The sequence below is a fragment of the Daphnia magna genome, linkage group LG10, assembly GCF_020631705.1.
Source record: "Daphnia magna isolate NIES linkage group LG10, ASM2063170v1.1, whole genome shotgun sequence".
Lineage (NCBI taxonomy): Eukaryota > Metazoa > Arthropoda > Branchiopoda > Diplostraca > Daphniidae > Daphnia > Daphnia magna.
The window spans coordinates 1,273,907-1,295,446 of record NC_059191.1 but is presented as its reverse complement, the minus strand read 5'-3'; the positions used below and the strand labels follow the sequence as shown (position 1 = coordinate 1,295,446).

The 21,540-nt window shown below is 40.8% G+C and overlaps 1 protein-coding gene across 6 annotated transcripts; it reads right to left on the bottom strand.

Moving 5' to 3' along the window:
• Nucleotides 1-226: 226 nt before the first annotated feature.
• On the bottom strand, nucleotides 227-17,919 carry LOC116932677 (mechanosensory protein 2). 6 transcript variants are annotated; one of them, XR_006652180.1, is made up of 8 exons: nucleotides 17,290-17,915; nucleotides 6,507-6,607; nucleotides 5,300-5,455; nucleotides 3,359-3,456; nucleotides 1,669-1,830; nucleotides 1,417-1,582; nucleotides 1,121-1,343; nucleotides 227-1,057 (listed from the first exon to the last, which is right to left on the bottom strand). XR_006652180.1 is itself a non-coding variant. In XM_045180208.1 (7 exons), the coding sequence occupies exons 1-7, from the start codon at nucleotides 17,579-17,581 to the stop codon at nucleotides 1,218-1,220; spliced, it is 1,101 nt and encodes a 366-aa protein (XP_045036143.1). In that variant the 5' UTR covers nucleotides 17,582-17,919; the 3' UTR covers nucleotides 227-1,217. The 6 variants fall into 6 exon arrangements, 5 of the variants coding, with proteins under 5 accessions (XP_045036143.1, XP_032796366.2, XP_045036144.1 ...); XM_045180208.1 differs by lacking the exon at nucleotides 3,359-3,456 and adding an exon at nucleotides 4,357-4,454 and having other exon boundaries at nucleotides 227-1,343; nucleotides 17,290-17,919; XM_032940475.2 differs by having other exon boundaries at nucleotides 227-1,343.
• Nucleotides 17,920-21,540: the final 3,621 nt, after the last annotated feature.

The window sequence follows — 21,540 nt, the reverse complement described above, 5'->3', positions numbered from 1 at the left end:
TTGCTCTTTACGACGACGAACGAAACAGACCTTTTTTCTTTCTTTCTCTATCCCCTCCAGAAAATTCTTTCTCTTTTTACGTTCTCCTCCTCCTATTATTATTTTTTCGACAAATCCTTTTCAGTGTTTTCTAATCATTTGGCGGCCATCTTGGAAATCTCCATTGTGAAAAGTGAAAAAAAAAAGAACGCAAAAACGACGTAAGTTGTCGTTAAAACAGTTTCTGTGATTGTTGCAATCTTGTGTATTTACCAGAGATATATAAGTAGATAACAATGATGATGTAATAATAATAAATACGATTGAGACAAATGTTTAGAAAAGAAAAGACAAAATTCAGGATTTCCTTTTTCTCTTTGACCGTATGAGAAATGAAAGGGAACAGACATAGAGGGACTAGCATTGTGTGCACATTCGACCATTAGATGATAAAAAGATAAGGGACAAAATATCGCTCGTGATTGGGAATCAGAGAAGGTTTTCTTTTTTTACACACACATAATGAAAATCCCTGCACCCGATAAAGCAATCATCCGAGCACAAAAAGCGAAACAAGAAAAAGATGAAAGGAGATTTGGACTGAATGGACAGATTTCTTGTCAAATATTATTGACTTTGGATTGATGTTAATGTAATCCTACCCAATTCGTGCTTATCTTTTTGTTTGATAATGTCATGAAGAGATAAAATTAGTGTCACGGCCGAACACACATAGAATTACTGTAGGACGAAATTCAATTGTACATAACGTGTGATGATGACATGGCAATAACGCCAGCTTCGTATTCTTGTTCAAAACAAACGAGTTAAAAGAAAATGTCATTCATCAGCTAAAGAAAAAAAATCATAAGTAATTTTTTTAACAAATCGTTCATGTGGAGGGATAGATTTTTTTTTTTTTTTTTTTAATAGCGTTCTAAAATTTAGGAAATGACAGCGGTGAATTCAGGTGAGCCGCCATTTTGGATCATAAAAGATCCTTTCGTCGTCTGGTTCAATTGTTGGCTGAATGACTGAGATTCTTCTATAGCGTGCCAGTGTCGTTTTCAATGTAACTCTTTTGAAAGTTGATGGCATTTTGAAATAACGATAACATTATTGTTCCATATTTATGTTTTACATGATTTTTTGTGTGTGGGCAGTGTGCGGTCGTCGTACTGCAACCGAAAAGTTATGTCGATTGCCAATCTATCCATCACGTGACATGGCTGCTTTCCTCACAAATCATATTTATCTACCTTACTAGGTTTGATGAAATGTTTCAATATATCGATCGGCAACGGGAAAATGATGGTTGAATTCTTCTCGGCTGAAATGGTGTTGAGCGTTTGAAGATAGCGTAGCTAAACAGCAACCCAGAAAGGAATTCGTCCGTTATTCAATTACAGGAATAACACTAACAAGTTCCTCATATACCTGAAGAGCGGCTGGAGATTCAGCAATGACTTCAGCCGCATCTCGAAGAGCACGAGAAGCTTTTTGTTCTCCCTCAGCAGCGATGACTTTAGCACGAGCTTCACGTGCAGCCTCGGCTTCGGCAGCCATTGCACGTTGAAGTTGCACGGGCAAACGAACGTCCTTACTGTAAAAAAAAAGGCATTCGCGCAAGTCGTTAAGACACCACCACCTCATAAACCGTTAAAAAAAAAGGATGATTGCTTGAGTTACATTTCAACACGTTCGACTTTAACACCCCAAGGGTCGGTGGCCTCGTCCAATGAGCTCTGCATCGTATGAGAGATGGTCTCACGTTCAGACAGAATTTCGGCCAAATTTTTGGTACCCAACACGTTACGTAAAGTCGTGGCGGCCAGCAAACGGGTCGAGTGACTGTTTTGATGTACAACAATAAAAAAGTTGAAACAATATAGAAAAATTACGATGGGGTTGTTAAAGGTGATGATGGTGAGTGGGCGCCAAAGAAGGTGAAAATATTAGGAAGGTTTTCGATTTCATCTTGAAGTTGAGAGTCGTCATGGTGGATTGCGCACGAATTATTTAGAAAAAGAAAAGAGGCAAAAAAAATGTGCCATTTTTTTGGCTTTAAATGGAGACGCCATTACGACTCTCTGGATTAGGTTACACATGCATTATGTAGAGAGAGAGAGAGAGAGAGAAAGAAGAATGAAAATAACATTTGTGTGTCGCGTGAGAGTGAAAACGGCGCACGCCATATGCGCAAATGAACCCATTCCATTTTAAATGGTTTCATCTTCAAGCATCAAATGAATCACGACTAAATGGCTATGGAACTTATGTACGCACACTAAAACTATATGATTGATACTTTGATATTTATGGAGTTTGACCATTATCTTTTTTTTTTTAATCAAATTTGTATAGAATCATTTCATTTTGAACGGTTCACACAGCTCCAAAGTATCAATTTTTCAAGTGTGAATCCAATTCAACTTTTGCTGGTAATACGAGAACAATTTTAATTTTTTTTTTTTTTTAGAAAATTCAAACCAAACGGTGGGCAATAAGGATATGGTGTCATAATAATGAATATTAAGAGTCACGTAACGAAGAAACCATGCGAGGTTTATTTTTGTTTGCGCAAAAGAAAAATGACCATACAATCAACAAATCAAAGGGAACTGCTTGGTTTTGTTTTTCTTTTTAGGTTTAAATAATGCACTCGAATGTAAAGGTGTTTTTAGTGTTTGGGAAAATAAATAAATTGATAGGTTCATCTTAAAAGATATCAATGCCTATCGTGATTCTACGAAAGTGCAAACTCGCGATTCGACCATGGGCTTTTTTCCCCACACAGCAAAAAAAAAAATGTATAATTCTATTTTAAAAAAACGTAATTAAAGTGTCTGGATATTTATAATCAAAAACAAAAAATCCGCTTGAGGACCATTGCTCGATCTTTTTTTTGTGTGCCGATAGGCATTTGTAAACGGTAGCTAATTTACATCTTTAAAAATTAAATTATTAAATAAACATCAAGGTGCCCCCCCCAAATTCACTTGGTAAGTGATCACGTGATGTCCAAACTTTCATTCTTCTATTTAAGAAACCCATGCTTCCTCAATTTAAAAAAAATTAATTTTAACGCACGACGAATTACTAAATAATTATGGTAGAAGATTGAGCGATACCCATCGTACAACAATTGGGTATAGATTACAGAGAAGAAAAAAGATGATTGAAGGAAATGAAAGATCTGATATGAAGCAATAAAATTCCCCCGACAGATTCGCATCAAAATCCAAAGTGGGAAATCTGGTTAATTGTGTCATCTTGATATGATGAACTGGGTTAGTTTTTTGTGTGTCTAATTTTGGTGATGTGTTCGATCCTTTTTTTTTTTAGTTATTGGCTGTTTTGGGAGTTGATGAATTTTTACCTGAAATTTTCCACATTCGAAACGGCTATAGTTGGATTTTGCACGCGGTAATAGACGACCGCGTCGACGGCCACCGTCACCGAGTCGCGTGACAAGATCTGGACAATATAAAGAAGGATCACATGCAAACAAAGAATGAGGTGGTGTGTCGTCGGTCACAGGCTAATAATAATTGGCATTTCATTGCAATCTGAACAATTGCAAATGGTCAACCGGTTTCGGGAATGTCTTACGGGAATCGTGATTTCTCGGGAAAATCAAGTTTGGCAGGGATGTCTATTTACAAAAATTTAAAGGGAATATCGTACCAAATAATTCAACAAAAATAAAATGACAATCCGTGAACGATGATGGGAAAGTGTGTTTGACTTTTCTTAACTTTGTACGCGTTTTTATGTTATTCGCAGTCCTTAATTATCGGGCCCATTATACGACATGAAATCGAACCTAAAATGGCCTCCTTTTAAACCAGCAACAAAAAGCGGGTCAGTCTTATCAATTCAATTTGATTTACATCCCACCCCGCTCGACCTTGTCCTTTCTCTTCGACTTTGACGTAAACTGGCAACTGAATGGTATAATAAGCTAGAAATCGAAACGTGTTTTACCGGTGTTAAAATTTTCATTAAAAAACACATGCTTCGCTATTCATGCATAACAGGATGCTTATTTTTTCCGTTAACACACGGATTTGTTACGACACACACGTGCACGAGATCTACAAAGATATTTCGTTGTTCGTTAATGTCATAAAAGCAAGACTGGTTATTTTATTATTTGTTGTTTTAGGTTAGAAAAAAAAATTTACATTCCAGTTAAAAACAATTTAAGTGTTTTTTTTTCAAAAAAATACTCGGCTAAGTGAAGGATTTTATCGTACAAGGATTGTTTAAAAGTGGCAAATTAATTTAAGTTTTGTTTGTTTTGTTTGTTTTTTAATTCGTTTGTTTGTTTTGGTGTTGCAAATTTAGCTTTTTTATTTGGGGTGTGGGGCTAACCTGTAGTCCTCGACGTTGTTGGTGGCCATGATGGGGTTTTTGACGCGGTAGTAGACTACGGCGTCTACGCTCACCGTGACCGAGTCACGCGACAAGACCTGCATTAATAACACAAGGTGGCGCTTTGCAAATGTCTAATTTTTGTTGTCGCTATTGTCTTTCCCTTCAGTTGCTCTATTTGACGAACAGTGTAAAAAAGAACTTAATTATTCAATAAAAAAACTAAATCAGGTAAAGTGACTTTTCGTTATGTCATGATTCGCACAGTCTCTATACTAATACCGAAAATAAAAAAATTCTTTAAAAAACATTAAAAGAGAAAACTGATGAAATTAAAATAAATAATAATACACCCCCAGCATACTGCACTATAGAACGATGAATAACGTCATAAAAACATTTAACCTATGGCCAATAACAAAAATGAAATCAAATGCCCGTCCAATCGATAAAATAAAATGAAAAACGAGAGTACGAAAAATTCTAATTTTAGTGGAAAAATAAGAGATTAATTTTAAATTGCACAGATTCCAACTTGGGTCCATCTTCAGCCGGTGGGGAATTAAACAAAGAGATTATTTAATGAGATCGTGTAATATAAAATAAAATTTAATTTTTTTGCCTAACCGCTAATTTAAAAAAAAAAAAGCTTTGCTGCTTTCTGCTAATTCGTTGGAAATTGAACAAAAATCTATTGGCCCTTTATTTTCTCTTTCATTTCGACGAATTACCTGAATGTTCTTCACGCTCAATCGACCTTGACGAAGCCCCCCCTCCCCCGAATTGAACGACAATTTAAAAAACAATAAATATAATACTGTTGAATGAAGAGGAAATGATGAAGAACGTGATGATCGTAACGACGATGAACATGGTCGGTGAAGCGCGAATTTGAAATAACAAAAAGAAAAAAAAGGCGAAAATAAAAAGACTGGTTGTTTACCTCTTGCGGTGGGACATCGAACGACACGGTACGAAGATCAACTTTGCGGTAAGTATCGATGCACGGGACGATGAAGAAGATACCGGGACCGCGGGCACCTCCTTTGAGCAAACGACCCAAGCGGAATATAACAGCTCGTTCGTACTCTTGCACCACCTAGCGGCGTGAAAAGTAAACTTTGTTAAGTAGTAACAAAAACAGACGCTAGAGGGCAAAATTTTATTTTTTAACCGGGCGTAAGAGACTTACCCGTTTCAGGATTAAGAACCTTCTTTGTACGATAATAAACCTACTTTTTAAGCTGTGCATCTATTTATGTCTGCTAGCTGCTTCTGGTCCTCATTACTTAAAAAGACCTTGTTCACTCGTCGACAGTCTAATCTTCCGTGAAGAGAATTAAATGAGCTCCCCACTTGAACTTGCCAATTAAGAACAGCACCGTTCCTTGTTTGGATACCGATTCTTTCAAGTCAAAGCCCCTCCACTCAACGAGCTATTCACATGTCCTACCTCTCCAGCTCCTTATGCATTTACAAAACAAAACGAACGACCAATAAAGCGAGTGCTTTGCTGTTTTCCTTGTATTTACTCACAACTGCTCTAGCGTGAAAACCCTTAGTACCTGGAGTACTAAAGAGAAGAGCTCTTCTCAACCGAAAATCTATACCAAACCTGTTCCTCTTCACCCCCTTTTTATTTATTCTCCGGAGGATGCGGGATAAGAGAATATTCCTCAAGTAGATGGAACAGTGAGTTCACCTTCACTTGATAAGCTTCTTGTTTGTTTTTCCTACGCAACGTACGGGGGAACGACACAGTTGGATCTACATTCAAAGTTGATCGTTCACTTTAAATTCGGTGAATTTCAGATCATTATTTAAGTCTCATAGTCGTGCCTAAATCACCTAAATCATTTCGAATTTGCCGAAGATAAGAAAAATCTGCACGCAAGAATAAGTGATGCATATATTCATTAATAATCACGGAGGCGTTGGAAAATGGATTGAGAAACGGTAATGGAGTGTTGAAACATCTCGCACGATGACGCACTAACGATATTAGGGACGGTTGCCAAACAGAAACACCGATAAATTGAAAGAGAGAGAACAAAACAAAATCGAAACACCATGTGACATTTAAGACGATTACCGAAATTGTTTTCACTTCTCCATTGTTGTTTAAAACTGAAAAGAAAATAGTGTCTTACCTTGACGGAGAAGCATAGCGAGAGCGGGAACGTGGCCAAAATGAGCAGGAACGAGAAGAGTGTCAAGATGAATGCACAGATGCCAGGGCCGCCAGGGTCTGCTGTTAAATAGAAGAAAAATGATCGAAATAAGATTACGAATGACTTGACATCGGCATTCTTCCTTCGTTTAATGCCACCCACATATTTGTCTTATTGCTACCGAATTAACGGAAAACAATCGAACCGCAATCAATCCAATCGCTCTTATTCACATGGACACGATACCTTTCGGAGGCGGAGGCAGTTTAGAGCAGCAAGTCAAAACAATAACAACAATTCGAAGAGAAACAATGCGAGCATGACCATTGTCAATTGGTTTTTATTCTGAATCAATAAAGGTGTTGAATGCCTTGCCTGCCGAGCCACGAACAACGGGAGGACCCCAAATCCTAGTCCTGACTGGATCGGACAAAGGCTGTGGGTAATCGGCAAAGGAGGTACCGTACTTGCTCCTGAATTCGGGCGGTATTGATGAGGCCGGCTCATCTCCGTTGCCACCGCCGCCAAAACGATCCGAAAAGGAAGAGTTGACGGGCGCTGATGCCAACTCTAGGGCGAACATGTCCCGACTGAGAGCTACCGACCATCGACACGCTCGACACTCCCTCTCTAGCGCCACTCTGTTCCATCGCGTCTCCTCTTCTACGGCAGTTCACGAGCTGCGTCCATCTCCGATTTGTGACACCTCGCGGCGTCTTTTGTCAGTGCACGCGTCTTTTCTGTCCGATGCCTTCTCCGCCTTTTCTTCTCCCTTTCTTCTCCTCTCTTTCTCGGCTTTTCCACCCACTTCCCCTAACCCTGACATCCTCGTATAAAGCGCATGGAACGGAAACTCCCCCTAACATGTTTATATATATATATACGATGACTAAAGCTTGGACATTGGAGAAAAGTGAGTCAACTGCACCGGTTTCATTTAAGCAGAGATTTAAACCAATTTCGCCAATATTCATCGCAATCAAAACAATTTCACGATCTCTTCTTTTCGATCCTTCATTCGTTTTCCTTTCTCTTTTGTTCCAGTCGCCCCAAAAGAATAGAAAATTCGATTCCTTTTAACTACGATTTATTAAAAGGCGATGGCGATGGAAGCGACCACTTGCTTTCTTTCCGCATCCATGATGCATGAGCGGATTACGTGTAACCAGCGAACGCCGTAAAGTGCGCATTGGCTTAAAAAAAACTAAACCAGAAAAGCCAAACAAAAAAATGGAAAAAAAATTTCCATCTGCCTTGGACGAACCAATCAAGATGTTTCCGATTCCTCTCCGGAGGAAACTCACCGCTTCCTTTCTAAGCCTTTCCACATTTTCACATCAAGCTCAAATCCCCCCCTCTGCCTTCTAGTGGCTGCATACATCTATACTTATACACATAATACTAACTACACATTTATGTAGTTAGTGTACACACACACACAAAGAATAGAGGCAGAGGCCGATGCGACCTTTTTGTGTAAATCACGCACGCGCGCTATTCGCTTGATTGCATTATTTCAGCGCGGTACGAACGGGCTCAGCCCTGAATGTGTAGTTCATCGTGCCAACTAAAAAAAAAAACGGAAACAAAGTAAATGAAAACAAAGGAATTCAATATTTATAGAGAAAAAGGATTTAACGCGACAAAAGTTCTAGTAAAAATAAAATGGGGATCAAATGGCGACTCAATTTTCACGCTTGTTATACTCTAATCACGTTGCCTTTATCCTCCATTGTGTTTCCAGCACCTTTCACGTACACACGCTAAACCTTCCGTGATTTCCTCGTGAAATTGGTCTACTTCCGATTGACTTTGTGCTAACGAAATAAAAAAGAAAAATCACATCCAAGGCCACTGAAAGGGATTTGATAAAATTGGAACGGACGTTGAATAGCGAAGGGCTTTCTCCTTTTCTGGACAAATCTATGATGATTATAGCCATCGGCCTCACTTTCCGGAGAAAAGTTCATGCGTCAGCGTCTCATCACCTTCATTCACGCACAATGCGGGGCAAAAAAAAAATCGCCCCCAATTCTCTTTTGTTTCCGGCCAGCAACTCACAATGAGATTTCTCTCCATACAACGGCGTGATTGTCACGGCAGTTCGTGCGCGAGGCCAATTGACGTTCCTAACAAGATCAACGTGAGAAAAGGAAAAAGACTAAACCAATGGACATACGGTGGCCTATTTCATGATTTCTTGTTTTTTTTCGATTTTGGTCTAAATCACGCATCAATCTTTCCGTAGGCCTACCATCACGACAGCCAAACAAATGCAAATGATCCTTTTCTTTTTTGTTCCCCTCTCGAATAAATGTCATTTTTCAATACCCTTTTCAGAATTGATTTTATCTCGATCTCGACTTTCAACGTCCACACTCTATTTTTTAAAAACAGAAAGGCTACATTTTATAAGCGATAACATCGTCTCCGATATGGATGCCGTTCGGATCGATCAAATTCCCGCTCGTCATGTCTACCTTTAAACGATGCGACTGATGACGATCGAAATTCCATTGATTAGAATTGCATCAAAGCTGGAATTTAAAGCGGTTTCACATCAAGCGATTCGGCCGGCTTTGTTGTTTCGCTGTCATGCGGAAGTAAATAACAAAACAGATGACGACGTTGTTTGATTACCATCCGTCGGCGGAACATCGCGGATGGCAGGAATGATTGAAGCGGCGATGGATGTAGGAAAGCGGCCGTAAACAAATACAACCGATACTCTTTTGTTTTGTATATATCTACGGACTATAAAACGATTGTGTCATCTTCTAGTCGGTTGCAGACGATCGGTCCGGTCATCCGGATGGTCCCCTCCCGTCAAGACAACACACGTCACAACGAGGCAAACAAGCGAATTTTGTAGAATACTTACTGGACTAACACACACAAATGACGAGAAACAAACTGCAGATTGTGCCGTGAACAGAAAAAAGAAATGAAAGAAAGCAGATTTTCACGATGTCGAGAGGATGTCACAGCTTCCCGCATGCGGATGACAGGCCCTTTTTGTTCGTAGTACGGAAGAACTTTTTTTTGGCGTGTAAACAAGAAGACAAACTATACATGCCGAGAGGGGTTACATTAACTGGCAGCTACCATTGTGGTATTGCCTTTCTTATATTTACAAGGACGTGGCATATCGAGCAAAATAGAAAATGTGGAAACGGGGGGACGATGTTGAAAGATGGAAACAGTTTTTTTTCACGAGACTTGTTCCGCTATCGCAAACGCCCTGTCATCGTGCGCAAAACTTCCGACAACGATCGCCATTGTCAACTATGTGCATCCAATCCGTTACTTGTCCGTCCTTTCCAAGGGGAATTTCTACTTTGTTGGGTTCCTCAAATGCGCATCGCTTCACAGGGCAATAAAATTGCGGACGTGATTTCTTACTCGCGTCCGAACTGACCGCTTTGCATCTGAATTTCTATATACTGAAAATTTAAGCTTTGGACAATCGTTTTGGCAGCGCTTTACTACTTCATCAAGCCAACTTTTACCTCACCCACATTTTCAATTTCGCATTTAAATATTTCATTCAAAACAAATTGGTTTATTTTCAATTTATTTTGTTCAAAAAGAAAGGACGGAAAGCCTTGAAAAAATTGAATTGATAACGATGTTGAAGGCTTTTGACAAGTAGACTGATTATAGGGGCTTCTCCGATTAAGCAAGTTAAGAAAAGTGTGGCGTGTTTTTTCGTGTTCCGTTCCGGATAAAACTTGTCCCGATCAGGCCATCGTGACTGCCAGACTACCTTATCCATTCAGAATAAGCGGTATCGCTTAACAACGTGAGGATATTAATGATGGAACCGTTTGACTCTCACAAATGCCTTTTTTTTTTAAACAGAAAAACGTTTACTTAACGGCCAGGGATGACGTGATGTACGTCAAATTCACGCAAAGGTGTGGAAATCTCCCCGGTGAAATGAAAAAATCGATTCTTGCATCAAACAAATGAAATAAAACTCACGAAATTCTAATTACAGATTTTTGGCGAGTCATCCATTTGATCCGGCCGACCTTAAACATCACGCAAAAATTTTGGGAGCGCAAATATTTTTGGCGTTTGCCAGCGCCTCATCTGACGCTGAAAGAGTATCGGAAATTCCCTAAAACGGAAATTGATAAAAAGAAGTTCAGAGATGTACGAACAGACTTTATATTGGAATTCGGTGCGCTTGGGTCTACACGGAATGAAATCGTTGATGGAATCGATCACTTCCAGCGCCGGATGACGCGTCACGTTCGGCAGAAAATAAGCTCTCCAATAGAATCAAAGGATTTTTCTTTCCGTTCAAAAGTAAAGCGCCCCTTTTCAAGTGCAGACGATAAAAAAGCGATAAAGATGGTAAAAAATCGGAATATCAAAGAGCGTCGCAAGACCATTCAAAAAGCATCATCCAACGGAGTGTGTACGTGTGTGTACTTTTTTTTCATTCAATTGAAAGAGGGCAATGACAGCCAAAGATAGGGGACGAAGATCCGCACATCCCAACGAATGTTCAAATGAAAAAAAAAATGGTAGAGGACAAATGCCAATTCCTTTTTCCATTTTCCCCCCTTTTCATTCGTCATTTCCTCTCAACGCTTTTATGATTTTATTTTATTTTTTTCATAGACGTGACGTAAGCGTTTCTCGTTGAAAGAATGTCCTTAAACTGACCAGGTTCATCATCTGATCGCCAGACGTCGTGGCCATCCCGTTATCCGGCAACGGGACGCTGGATCATTCCACTGTTCTTATGTAAATATAGCTCTCCAGTTTATACGATGGATACGTCAAATGTATCGACCCAACCCCCCCCAGCCCAGAACTCTCTAATGAACACAAAGCCAAAGTTTGCGTACTAACGAACCGTTAAATCATAAAACGGTTGGCGACTAGAGGTCCGGTTGAATTCAAACCGTAGAGGAAAAACAACGTCATCCCGCCATAATAATATCAAAACAAAGTTAAGCAAACCCTTTGTGTCTTTCAAGTTGCCGATCGTTTTTTATCAGAGAATGAAAGGGCGAATGAATTGGATCCCTTAATTGATGTCCCACTCGCCATTCGACAGCAGCTGCGCTGGACGTGGGCTTTACAAACACGCACGAATGCGATCCGATACGGAACCCAAACACGAGTGGTGGAGCGTGAAAGTAACCAACAAAGTAATGACCATGTTCTACTGTCCCCTCTTATGTGAAAAAAAAGAAAAATATGCCACTATACCCACGAAAGAAAAGGACAATATCCTCTGATGGTCCTCCTATTTCTTTCGTGTTGAACCCACTAACGTCACCCAACTTACGCTTCTTTCGTTTGTTTGCGGACCGGGAATGAGACACCAGCAGAGTGGGTTTTAAAAAAAAAGGGGACAAACCTCTAAAATGTTCCAGAAGTCTATCTACCACGAGACGGAAAGAATAGGGGTCTGTTTTATAAATACACTGGCACACGTTTGGTTTATCCCAAACGAGCAAAGAACAAAGAAAATGAAAGGGGCTGAATTTCTTGATTAGTTTATGTTAGCCTTGTGTTTCTTTCCTCGACACCTTGGTGGAACAAAAGACATGGTGCACATTATTTTCTCCACACTTTCCCTTAATGAAAACCAAGACTCCCGAGCTCTCATTCGCCCTAATAGCCCCAATATCCTTCTTCCCAAATTACTAGGCACAAGGAAGAGATAAACAGGAGGTGAAGGACAAGACGCGCGTGGAGGAGGTTCTCGTTTCGTTAAGCAATTCAGTAAGACCGAGGAAGGAAACTAAAAGGCGTCATAGAGTTTGATGATGATGGTCAAGGCGGAGGGCTGTATAGTGGGAGTGAATGCGAAGTAAGTTTCGCTGCCAAATGATGTTCTTCTATGCGAAAATAAGGCAGCGGTAAATGGGCGCGACTAACGACGTGAATAACTTTGATGAAAGGTGGCCGAAAGATTCCCAAGACGACGAAGAAGAACATCTAAGCTGATAGGCTCAATTGAGCGCCGGCAGCATCGCAGAGAGAAATGGAGGCAAACGAAGTTTGTTGTCTCATCTCTCGTCTAATAATAAGACGAAAATGACGTTTCTTTTTGACATGGATAGAGCTAAAAAAAAAGGAGCTTAAAGATCATTCTCATGTTTTCGTGCAGCTCAATCGATCTTGGAACACACGCAGAAAAATGGCTTTCTTTCAGTTGTCTTGTCCATCGAAAAACAAGTTCCATGTCTCTTCTTACTGTCCCACATTTTGTTTTTTTTTAACTTTACAAGGGACACTTTGCATATAGAAGACATCCCTTCTTTCGCTTTTTGGCATGGACAAGAACGAGCAGATGCTATGGGTCACGCGGGTCATGCACAATTGGCAACATCATGCCGGGACAAAATAAAACAAACAATCATTCGACATGTACCATATGACGAATGCCAACTTTGATTTGATTTCACGACGTAGAAAGAAAGCAAGGCAACACACCTCCCCCAGCCCTAGATTGTTTTTCTCGTTCTCCTATACGGACGGATGAAGGACGACGGTCTCCATGCGTGACTAACAATTGCGGCTACACACGGAATCCTTTTTTTTTTTCTTCACGCAAAATCACGCACATGTTAGTTCCCTTCGTGATTTTTTGTTGTCAATTGGGAAAAAGCAGCAGGATGCCAAAAAAACAAAGTTTTCATCACTTTACCTTCTCCGTCCAATGTCACATCCGCCGGAATGTAATCCCTCCCCCCCCAAAAAAAAACACGCCTCTTTTTCAAACACACGAATTCCATAGACAACCATAAAAAAATCTGGCATTAGGAGCCGCATTACATTTTGGCCTACGTGTTTTGGTTGGCATCGGTGCGGCAAAAGAACAATCGGCTCTATAGTCTATTTCTTTTGGCAGAGTAAAATTCCGCTCGAATAAAAACAAAAACTATGCAAATCGAAAGTTATTTAAACGAACGATGTGATCCGTTACCGGCAGCACAAGCGCCAAAACAATCGGTCAAATGGTTTCGTCTATGAAACAACGAAAAACATTCGGCTTGCGGATAATCAGAAAGAATCAAAAGCCCCCAAAAAAAAAGCCCATTAACACGACGTAAAAAAATTAAAGAGAAAGAATGGGGTAAGAAGAAGAAAAAAAAGAGTTCCATTAGGACGACAGCCGGCCGGTCGTAAATCATCTTTTAGAAAGAGAAAAGAAAAAAAAAAGGATTTTGATATCGAAGGAGAGAAAAGTGATGACTGGCTGGCCTTCTGCTAATTAAAAACGCCATTAGAAAACCATCAATCACATTCTGCCATCATCTCCCTTTTCCTATCCTCGTCATTTTCATTCATTTTTAAAAAAAGGAATAGGGAACAAAATATCGAAGACCTCCCTAACGCTTTTAACTTTAGATCACGCCGATATTAACAGATAACCGCCATACATGTAAATTTGAAAGGCGGACGGCTTAAGTTGAAAACAAAGATAAACCAATCAAATACTTACAAGCCAGTCCGTTTTCACGACACGTTTCTTTGACGTTCTTCCACATGGCGCGTACGAACGAGAATTTAAAAAAAAAAAGGGAATTTCAACTTAACGATCTGATAATGAACGAGCAGAGGCCGACAATTGGATGTCAACAGCGCAGCAAAGGTTCTCGCACAGTGTGGTGCGAACGAAACACGCCCTCCGAATAGTCTGCCTCACAGTTTTTCACTGATCGTTTGTCGCCCGTCCTCTCGCCTTACGTAATGAAAAAAAAAAAAACGAAGGGGAAAGGTTTGGAACGTGAAAGACGGAGCGCGCCAAATGGAGAAAATAAACAAGTGAAAGGGGCAAAAATAAACAACAACAAAAAAAAAAAAACAGGAAAGAAATGAAACGAAACACGCGGCTTTTGAACGCGGGACGGGTGTCGACTGAAAAGAAAAGACGCTTAGGAACTTGTTCGGGAGTCGAAGCCAAGACGGCGAGTGTGACGGGATCGTATGGAGAAGCGGGTGGTGGTAAGCATTCAAGGGGGCACAGGGGCGAGGTCCACGATGACTTTAGCTCGCAGTGCAGTTTCGAATCGGGACGTCGCCGTCGACTTAGCAAAGAAACAAAACAAAAGAAAAGAAAAATAGAGCGAAAGCGACAAGCTCGTGTAACGCGCATGCGCGTAACCAGCATAAGCTTCGTGACTCCGCCTCCTCCGTCAAAAGCTAGGCCGTAAAAACACGCACGCTCCCGCAATCATACACGTCCGCATTGCAACGAATTTCATACGGTTCGTGTACCGTTCGGCGCGGAGTTTCACTTTGATGAAAAGCAATTTCACCTCAGGCTGCTCTTCATCGTCGTATAGTAGCGTATATATGTACCTATTGAATAAAGCGTTGTCGAATAAGAATCAAATCATAGCCTTGAACTAAGCTATCGATTGGCACTGCGTTGGTAACAACTTGCATTATGTACAACCCGCAGGATACGAGCTCGTCTAATGGTCTCATTTCATTCGACGTTCGAAAACTTTTGTCGGCGGCTGCAGGTCGACGCACGGCATAAGCGATGGGGGGAGAGATTGGCCCGTGGTTAAACCCAAACTAGTGGCGGCAACTCCGTGCCTTAGAGTATATTCTCCGATCGGGTTGGAGCGAGTTGACAGACGTGAATTTAATACACGTACCGCACGCAATTTATTTTTGTTGGTCACGACAGTACACTCACCTTCTACATCCTATTTATTTAAAATCTATGCAAATTATTAGGGAGATTTCTTCAGCCCTCCGTGCGCGATGTAACTCAGGTCGTCGTGAACGTTGGATCAATCGGCAGCGGTAACACACGTGACGAAAAAAGAATCTACTTCTAACACTGCTTTGTTTTCCTCGGTCTACACAATCGATCTCGCAGAACAAATAGGACCCAAAGGTGAACCTATACAGATCAACCGCTGGATCCTAGGTCTAGCGTGAGCGTGCTCAGTAGAATTGCTATTGGCCCGATGGCATGTATTTTACATATTTCAACAAACATGGCTGGATCTGTTGGAGTAGCTTTATAGGAGGTTCAAGACAAATTGACGATATTCACGAAAACTGGCAACAAAGAGCGCGTTCAATTTAATCCGGCGACAGGAAAAGGTATGACGGACTACTTCAAACAGTAGGGTTATTACAGATCATTATTAAGACTACTTGTTTGGGTACATATATCGACTAAGTCAAAAATCGATCTTATTCCATGTACGCCATTCTTTCTCTGCTTCCATCGAGTGACGTCAATTTCATTCCACGTCGGTTCGAACCCCTTGTAAATATTCACCATTTGTTTGGAAACGATTTTACTCCCTCCCTTTTTCAAACTATAATTCCCAATAAGATTGCTGTTTTCCTTGATGAGCAATCTCTCGTGACGGTTAGCTCGTCAAAGACATCATTAGCCCGCTGTTGTTTTTGTTCTTTTTTGGCTGCGGATGAGAATTTGGAACAGAAAAAAACGCCTAGATTTTTCTTGATTTAGTTGACTTTTCTGCCATTTTTTTTTATCGTCTCGATTGCAGGGGCCGTATTGGTTTTTTATCAAAGTCAATGTTCAATGTGCGGACCAATGGCCGGAAAGGTTGGAACACTTTTAATTTCCTCTTTGGGCTTCATGTTGTTAATGGTGAACCATTTGCCTGCCTTCCAGAAAATGGAGTCGCAAGCCGAAGGATGAAAAAGGAAAAAAAAAAACAAAAGAAAAACGATAATATAGTTTCAAGAAAGAAAAGGGTTATACTGCATTTCCTTCCGGGCTGATCCGCTTCCGTGCAGCCTAAAACACAGCAGAGGAATAAACACGTAAGCAAAAAATGCACATAAATCGTGCGTGCATTGCAGTAGCATTTTCTTCTCGTTTTTTTTTTTTTTTTTAAGAAACAAACCTTCCTTCCAAAAATAAATAGAACCGGCCGGACAGCTCCCCCTCCCCAACTCAAAAAGAAAAAAAAAACAAATTTTTAGGTTCGTTTCCGCTAATTTCCTCTACCCGTTCAGACGCGATTCGTCAAGTCAAACATTTCTAATAATGTCGGAACAAAACAAAAACAAAATGGAGGATACAGCTGGTTACAAATAAAAGAAAGCATCACATCATCTCGGTTCGTTGGAAATCGACACAATTGTTACGTACACTCGCGAATGTCTTTCATGTCGATTGTAGTCGTCCGTCGTCCTCTTATCGCCGTTAGTGCTCTCGATCGGATTGCTGCCGCCTCAATTGGCTGACAACATCAACGAAAACAAACCAATTGATGAAAAACTATTGGATGTGCTTGTCTGCGCGCTTCCATCGCTGCTGCGTCTCTCTCTCGCCTTCTTCCGTTCCCCCAAGTCAGCCCAAATCCAACAGAAAAGGGGAAGACAACAAATAAACAAACCGAAGATACCATAAGGTGCGATCTGGCTTGCAATCCGTTCGTTATAACGCAAAAGGCAATCTATCAAAGTGACACGCGTGACGCATCAGCATCGGGAGAGGAAACAACTTCCGTCCCCAAAAAGCGAGCACTATCTTGTTCTCTTTCGAAAGACCAACCGCATTTAGTAGTCGTATAGTTTTAACTTAAATTTAAATAAATGACTCGATGTCGCGTGATTTGAATCACGCGGTGAAGATGAATACAATTTAAAAAACATGAACGGATATCGCAGATGAAATTTCTCAACACCTCGCATCGATTTGGGTTGTCATTCTGGAACATTATGTTCCATCGATGGATCCTAATGCGCAAGACCCTCCATCCGCACGATGGATTTGATGTCTTACCTCCTAACTGAGTGTTGTGCATCCTGTTGGTGACGTACGCCGACGAGTAGCCACACGGCTGAGCGCAGGCAACGACGGGAGTCTGAACTGCTGGGGTAGTAGACGAAGCCTCTCCATTGTTTTGAAGTGTTCCATCCACACCAGTAACGGTAATGGTTGTCACCGTTGGTCTCTCATCGATTGCCGGCACAATAACCACCGGTGACGTCATATTCAGGGAAGACGAACCTGACGATGGCGAACCTGCCACGATTGCTTTCATATCGCCACCTTCCGGATCAATCGGTCCCATGTCGGGATTCAAACGTTCACGTTAATGGCCTATTTAAATGAATTCCTTTAAAAAAAAACCAGGGGGGGGGAGGACAATTGAAACGTTTACGTTCACTTTATCTCACAACGGGAGTTGAGAGGGTTTGACACTCACGAAAACTCTAAAGGCGCCAATCTGAACTCATTGATTTTAATTTTTGAGGAAGTTTGAAGAGATCTTTTTGTAATCGGTCAATGTTATCAGATTCTTTTTTTGTAACGAGGTGAAACAAGTGAATAACGGTTAACCGATTAGCAGTCGGGGCTCAAATTTCGGTCTACTATCAACGACGGCTGAGTTGTGACTGCGAATCGCCAGCGCCCGTGCGCGACTCTTGGCTCCCGATGCTATCGTGCACGACGGGCCATAACACACACGAAAAAAAAAGGCACACACAAAAAAAAAGGAGACTCGAAGAATGAAGCCTTTGCTCACCCTCCCAAGAAAAAAGAAAAACGGAGAAAAGGGAAGAAAAAATAAATGAATTGCGGTTGATCAATTCAACCTGATAACGACAGAGAGATCATCAACGAACCAATGAATTCGAGTCTCTTTGACCTATTTAGAGAAAAGAAAATGAAAGGGATACAACACCCAAAAAAGCTGGGATGTCCCGCACGAAAAAAAAATGGGGGCAACGATATTTGTTCACGCTTGAACGCCCTTTTATATGGAAAACGGTTACGTCTGTCACTTTATCCCCATTTGATTAACGAGCTAAATTGATTCAGTCAGCGACATTTTTTGTGTGTGTGCTGGCCAATTAAAAGGAGAAGCGCCTTTCTAATCTGATACATTCATAGCAAAGTATGTCGACTGTGCATGTGAAATAAAGAAAAATGTAAACCTTGGAACTGCTGTGCGTGATATTGGTGCAACAGTTTTCGTCGATCAACGCGTATACACGGTGACAATATCGGGAGTGAAAATGAGTGATCGGGTTAAAGTTGGGACTGGCATTTTCGAGTAGAACTTTTTTTGGCGGATGTCGATGAGCGCCTCGTTTTCGAAGGGAACGTTTCTTGGAATCATCGTCAAGTTCTTGACACACGCATATAAACACGAGCCATTCCACATGATGAGACAGCCTCATTCCCGAATGCCATACAATTCGGACCTGTCCCGCCGGGTAGTCCTCAATCAAACAACAACAGCGTCAACACAAAAAGAGCAAAACGAACGAAGAAGCAACAAAGAATAAGGAAATGAAACTGATGCGTTCAGCTCTAAATTATATCTATCACGAATGCCTTTTAAACGTAAGGCAACTGATAGTCAACCCACAGACATAAACAGTTTTGTTTTTTTTTTAAATTGAGAAACGTCCCAATCTACCGTTTATTGTTCCCCTGAGGTCTGAGCGGACAATTTACAGAGCAGCCCCCCCCCCAAAAAATAATTGTACCTGTAGTCTTAAACGGGAAATTGCGTTTTTGTAAATTTATTTCGTTCACTTCCTCTTTTTCTTCTTGTCCTTTTTTTGCTAACATTTTCATATTAAAAACAAAACTAAAAGCGCTTGCGGTAGTAGTAATCGACTAACCATTGCTGGATCGATGTGAGCTAGTCAATGACGTGAGCTTCCTCTCCCCGTGGAATATTAAAAAAACACAATGAAAATGAGGAGAAACAAAAAAGGGAAGGCCCTGAAGGAAGACGATGCGCCATTTTCTGTAAAAATATATACTAGTGCTGATCCACAGTGGATTTTGCGCGAGCCCCCTAGATCCCTTAGACAAAGAAACAGAGTCCTCCAGCACTTGGGAGACCACAGCAAAGAAACTGTTAGAAGTAGAGCAAAGAGTAGTTTGAAAGAGTAGTTTGAATTTAATTCAATTTCAAATAGAAAGAAAAATGAATTTTCTTTGAAAAATATTCCAAAAAAAAAGGAACAAAATGGAAGGAAATCGGATCGATGGCTCCCCTAACGTTGTGCTACTCACAATGTCTCACTCGATTATTCCCTTTTTCCTTAAAAAAAAAATTAGACTATGGTTGCTGCCACTAGAGTATTAAACAAACACACACAACACGCGTGCGGGAAATATTCAACGATGAACGAGGGTAACCTTTTATTTGAGCTCTTCCACTCTACTCCCCCACACTAATAATAAGATATTTCCCATAGAATTGCAAGCGTACAAACCTTTTCCAATGTCAATATTATCGTTGCGCCATCTCTGCATGTTTTTGCCCCACTGATCGGCACTGGTGGCGCCCTTCTCCACGTCAGCTGCGGTAGCTGTGCCCGTCGTCGGCGGCGGTGGTAGCGGGATCAGACTACCTGGACGAATGATCGACGATACCTCCACAGTGTGCAGTCCCATCTTGGACGTTCCTTTTTATTTTTATTTGATTTTTCACTATAAAAATGTGATCGCCATGTTGTAAAAATAGAAAAGTCGCTACATTCAGCCACGATCGATTGCACGAAGGATCAACAACAAGGGCCAATAAAAAGGAAGGATGGAACAAATCTCAAAGATCAAACGGTGGGGACCATTCGAGTAATAAATAACCGAAACGACTGGCATGCGATTGGCACTTGACGGCACACTTTACGGGCAATAAAATTTCAACTGAGTGCTGAACTTTGAATGAAAATTTATAGGGAATAACTACTGAACAAAAGCGGACAATGTCAAAGGGTGGACAATTGATGCGACCTCCTTAACAGTGAAGAATGGTAGCAGACAAACAAGCAGAAGCAAAGCATTCAGATTGGTAAAACAGGATGGATATCCTATAATCGATCTTGCCATCTATCGACATTAACTGAAGAGGGCGAACAAGCTCCGATAAGCTTCTTCTCAACATGGGAGAGAGAGGGGAGAAGAAAACAAAAAAATGTGTTACATCGTAATTGTTAGAGTATCGCAACGTCAATTAAAATGAAATCCGTCAAGGTTCAAGCCTGTGGTCTTGTTCCGCCCGCAGTGCGTGCCTTTGTTCTAGAAATGCCCATTTTCGCTTACATATAAAGGCAAAAGCCTCGCCGTGTACGTTCGGCTCACGCTTTGTGCAATCAACAACTGTTTCTCTCTTTTATCTTGAACTACAGTTGGATTATTGCCTAACTCGAACATACTACTCTTGATTGCGCGTGTGTGCGTGCGTGTCCCGTTGGCATGCGAAACTAAATTCACGTTTTCTTAGACGCGACACCTTAGCTTTCCCACGTGATACCATCGTTCATCGTTAGATGTCACCAGCGAAAACACGCAACAACAATTCTGCCCCCTTTCGGAAAGTAAGACATGTTTAACAAACAAATTCTTATGAAACGTTTACAGTAAGATCAATATTTGGGTTGATTACCTTTAAAACAAAACAAAACAAAAAAAACAAAAAAATAAATCTAAAATGGCGTTAGAATGGTCTTTGGCAACGACGTGGAATAATAGAATCCTATTTATTTGAGTCTGTAAAGTTTTGCTGCTGTCAGGACGCGCCGTTTTGCGGAATTTGTAGCGACAGGCATCCGCACACGCAAGATGTATGCTGCAAGTAAATATAGAATGCACAGAATCAGACTCTGTAATGAGAAAGAAATGCACAGAGACGCATTTCCTTTTTTTTTTTTTCGCTCGGGAAAGGGTGAGCTGTCGCCGGAACCGGATGCAAAGCAAAGAGAAACGGATGACTTTTGTTTGTTTTTTTTGTTGCTTCGTTTTCACAGCAACACGATGACAACATTTCTCGGCAGTCATTGTCAACCAACGGCACGATAGAAAGAGCTCCGGAGCAATTCGTTTACGTCAACAAATCGATCTCGTAAAATTAAAATTTGCATTAAACATGAAATGCTAACTCTAAGAAATGAGCACGGCTGTTACAGCTCAACGTTAATTACTTGTTTCTCAAGAGAAACAATCTTTTGTTGTCTTGGACATATATATTTTTTCGTTTCTAGATTGTCCTGCCATCTACCGTTCTTC

Coding starts and splice junctions, on each gene's coding strand:
- LOC116932677 (XM_045180208.1), bottom strand. CDS start 17,581: ATGGGACCGATTGATCCGGAAGGTGGCGATATGAAAGCAATCGTGGCA. Junction 4,455..5,299: donor TCGATGTCCCACCGCAAGAG/GTAAACAACCAG, acceptor TTATTAATGCAG/GTCTTGTCGCGTGACTCGGT. Junction 1,831..4,356: donor AACAACGTCGAGGACTACAG/GTTAGCCCCACA, acceptor ACATCAAAACAG/TCACTCGACCCGTTTGCTGG.